Source organism: Ostrinia nubilalis, chromosome 14, assembly GCF_963855985.1.
Source record: "Ostrinia nubilalis chromosome 14, ilOstNubi1.1, whole genome shotgun sequence".
NCBI classification, from domain to species: Eukaryota; Metazoa; Arthropoda; class Insecta; order Lepidoptera; family Crambidae; genus Ostrinia; species Ostrinia nubilalis.
This window is the reverse complement of record NC_087101.1, coordinates 15787616-15791192: the sequence shown is the minus strand read 5'-3', so window position 1 is coordinate 15791192 and position 3577 is coordinate 15787616. Positions and strand designations below refer to the sequence as shown.

At 46.6% G+C, this 3577-nt stretch overlaps 1 protein-coding gene across 1 annotated transcript; it reads left to right on the top strand.

The window, feature by feature from the left end:
* The first annotated feature begins 967 nt into the window (after window positions 1-967).
* On the top strand, window positions 968-3118 carry LOC135077930 (uncharacterized). Its single transcript, XM_063972460.1, has 2 exons — window positions 968-1066; window positions 1174-3118. The coding sequence occupies exons 1-2, from the start codon at window positions 1052-1054 to the stop codon at window positions 2953-2955; spliced, it is 1797 nt and encodes a 598-aa protein (XP_063828530.1). The 5' UTR covers window positions 968-1051; the 3' UTR covers window positions 2956-3118.
* Window positions 3119-3577: the final 459 nt, after the last annotated feature.

Here is a 3577-nt window from a genome sequence, read left to right as displayed (position 1 = left end):
CCTGCCCCAACGGCCATCGTCTCTACGAGCTATGTGCCCCGCCCACTGCCACTTGATTTTAGCAATTCTGCGAGCTATGTCGCTCTTTTAAAAACACTTAATAGGTAAGTAGGTACCCTACCTACTTAATAATTATAGTTGCCCAAGCACAAGTTTGGGGCTAAATATCGTGTGTTTCTGAGAAGAAGTGGGTAAAACGGATGAAAGGTCTTCAAGGGAATATGTAAGTTTGTTGTCGACACGAAAAGAAGAAGAGAATATAATATTTATAACTTGGTAAATGATCCCAACTAATATTATAAATGCGAAAGTAACTCTGTCTGTCTGTCTGTCTGTCTGTCTGTCTGTCTGTCTGTCTGTCTGTCTGTCTGTTACGCTTTCCCGCTTAAACCTCGCAACCGATTTTGATGAAATTTGGCATAGAGATAGTTTGAGTCCCGGGAAAGAACATAGGATAGTTTTTATCCCGGTTTTTGAAACAGGGACGCGCGCGATAAAGTTTTTCTGTGACAGACAAAATTCCACGCGGGCGAAGCCGCGGGCGGAAAGCTAGTATCTCATAAAATGTAAGTTGGTATGTAATTAGAGGGCGAAACTGCTAACAAATCAAGTGATTAGTTAAGCACTACTTTACTCTAAAATAAAACACTGAATCCGTACCTGAGACCTACTGCATTGGTACAATTTTCTCCATAATATTACGTTCTTGATTGATTGATATGTGCGAGCGCACTCGTGTTACGGGAATGACGGCAGCGTACTACGTGATGGCGTTAGACTGTTATAAAATGACTGCGGTAGACCTTGTTCACTGGTAATAAGAACTATTTATGAATGAGAAATAGTTCAATTTAGGTACAATTGTTTAGGAATAATGGAAAGCATAATCGCGTAAGGACGAAGTTCGATGGAGCGTCCGGCTTCCCCGAGTGAAACCCGAACGCCAGCTACATACTAATGGCGCTCGATTTAAGTTATAAGTATGGGTAGTAGTCGGCGATGACACTCGGTTTCTGAGTGGTTGTTGCACCGGACAGGCGACCGCACCGCCATGAGAGTAGCCGCCGTAAGTATCCAGGAAGCGCCAGTGATGTGAACAGTGCAGTGCATTCAGTGACTTTGTGATTTCAAACAAGTGAACGTCTCATTAAAATGGTGCGTGGTGTATTTCAGATATCGATCGTTTTGGCCGCGTGCGTTTGGCTGACGGCGGGAGATGTCGCGCACTTGAAAGCAGCGAAGGCCAAGCTGGTAGGCCGGTTGGCGGGGAAACATCACAAGAGAGGAATCTTCTCGGCCGTGCCTCCCTTCAAACTTGGACACGATATTCCGCACGTGACTCATTCGCTGGTGAAACCTTTGGTTGTGACTTATCCTCCAACCGCCACTGTCGCTGCTGTAAAGGTTCCGTTATCTCCGCCCCTCGGTCCGCGATATCCCGTTTCTGTGGGACACAAAGTTCCGCTTTCTCACTCTCATTTTGGGCATAAGTTTCACCATCAAACCAAAACTGTATTAGTCCCGAAACCAGATCATCATTTTCATCACCATCATCATCATGTTGAACCCAAACCGGTAGTGCCGGTGTTGCCAGCCCCACCTGTGGTGCATGCCACTCCCATAGTGCCGGTAGCTCAACCCACTGGAGTACATGTGGCGCACCCTGTACCGGCTCCTTCCCCACCAGTTGTAGTGCAATCTGTACCAGAACCTGTCGTCCATGCTCAACCGATTCCTCTTGCTCCACCCCCTCTCCACTTTTTGCGTCCGCAGCACGTTCCTTTAAGACCATTAGTACCAATTGCTCCAATTCAACCGGCAAACGCTATAACAGCGCCGTCGTTCCCGCTGGCTCATCAATTCCCCTATGTCCTACGTCCGGGAAATGCTGTACAGACATCTTACTTTGCGACGTACCCTAGACATCCTTTATTGAATTATCAAGGACCTATTTTGCCATTTTCCCCAGCTACGGCCTTATCTTCAGTTGCACCATCATATGACCAAGTTTTCTTAAACAGGCCTCAAGTATTGCTACAGCAAGATGGTGGTCATGAAGGTGTGTTTGAACATCATCATCCTTCCGTTGTGGTAGAGCCAACGCCAACACTCCTTCACCCGACTCAGGGTGCTTTGCCTCAGCCGGCCATTCACTTGCAGCCTGCCCAGCCTACTGTGCATTTGCAACCCGCCCAGCCTACAGTGCACTTGCAGCCCGCGCAACCCACTGTGCACTTGCAACCCGCGCAACCTACTGTTCATTTGCAACCTGCTCAGCCCACCATACATCTACAGCCGACGCAACCTGCTGTAACAATCGATCATAACGGCTGGTCGCCAGTGCCGGCACAACCCCACGACCTCACTCCTGTGCAACAGCCCGAAGGACATTTCCCACTCGACACTCATCACTTTACCCAAGAGCAAGGGACGCAAGTGTACGAGCATCACACCGGGAACGACCAGCAGTTCCACGACCAACAATTCCACGACCAGCAATTCCATGATCAGCAATTCCATGATCAACAGTTGCACGACCAGCAATACCATGATTATCAACATCAACTACAGCACCATATCCAGCAGCAAATCGATCAGGCTCAGTACGAGCAGCACTTGAATAACCAGCACCAGCTGAATCAGGAGTACGGAGCGCCCCAACAGGAGTACGGCCAGCCGAACCATGATTTTTCTCAGCAGAATCAGGATTTCGCGCAGCACGCTCATGAGTACGCACAACATGTGCAGGAACATGCGCAGCACGCGCAAGATTATGCACAGACGAATGAGTACAACCTGCAGCAGCAGCAGCCCGCCCAGGAGTACGGCGCGCCGCAGCAGCTGGAAGGTCGCAGTGCCGAGGGCGAGGGTGAAGGTGAGCCGCAGCGCTTCCACAATCACATCCCGTTGGGACTGCAGCCGCCGATCGACCGACCGCTGGAGCACTTCCGGTAGTGAGCAGGCCAACATGGTGCGTCACCAGTTGACGTCAGTAGCGTTGTCTGGCTACCTCGTCAAAAAATGTGATATAAAGCATTCTTAGAATCGGAGGAGCAGTTTTGTTGATAACTCTATTTTCAAAATTTTGATGCATTGCTCCAGTCTTAATTTTTCGTACCATTATACCTAATACATTGCCTGAGAATGATTACTCTTTACGTATCGTTTGGTTGTTATAAATAACAATGATGAATGTTGAATGGCAAAAAACTTCTTGTATTTAAACTATTCATTCCACGATTTTCCAATCATCACCAATGTGGTTTATTCGTCCAAGCCAATGACTAACAATCCGTTTAACTAAAGACGTCTCTCCTCTGTGTAGGCAACTAACATTAGAATAAGATGTATATTTATGTTAATAATAATTTAATTGTTAATTTATTTATTATTTTGTAAATAAAATGTTATAGTTTGTGGGATTATTCAAGTGTCATTTATTATCCTTTTGTCAATATCACCTATGCCCAAACAATGATGACAGCTTTAAAAGTTTCGATTCCCGGTTTATATCTAAATCTACACGTCTTTGAAAGCTGGGTTAAATAAGTCAGGCATATGTAATGAAAGAGAGAAA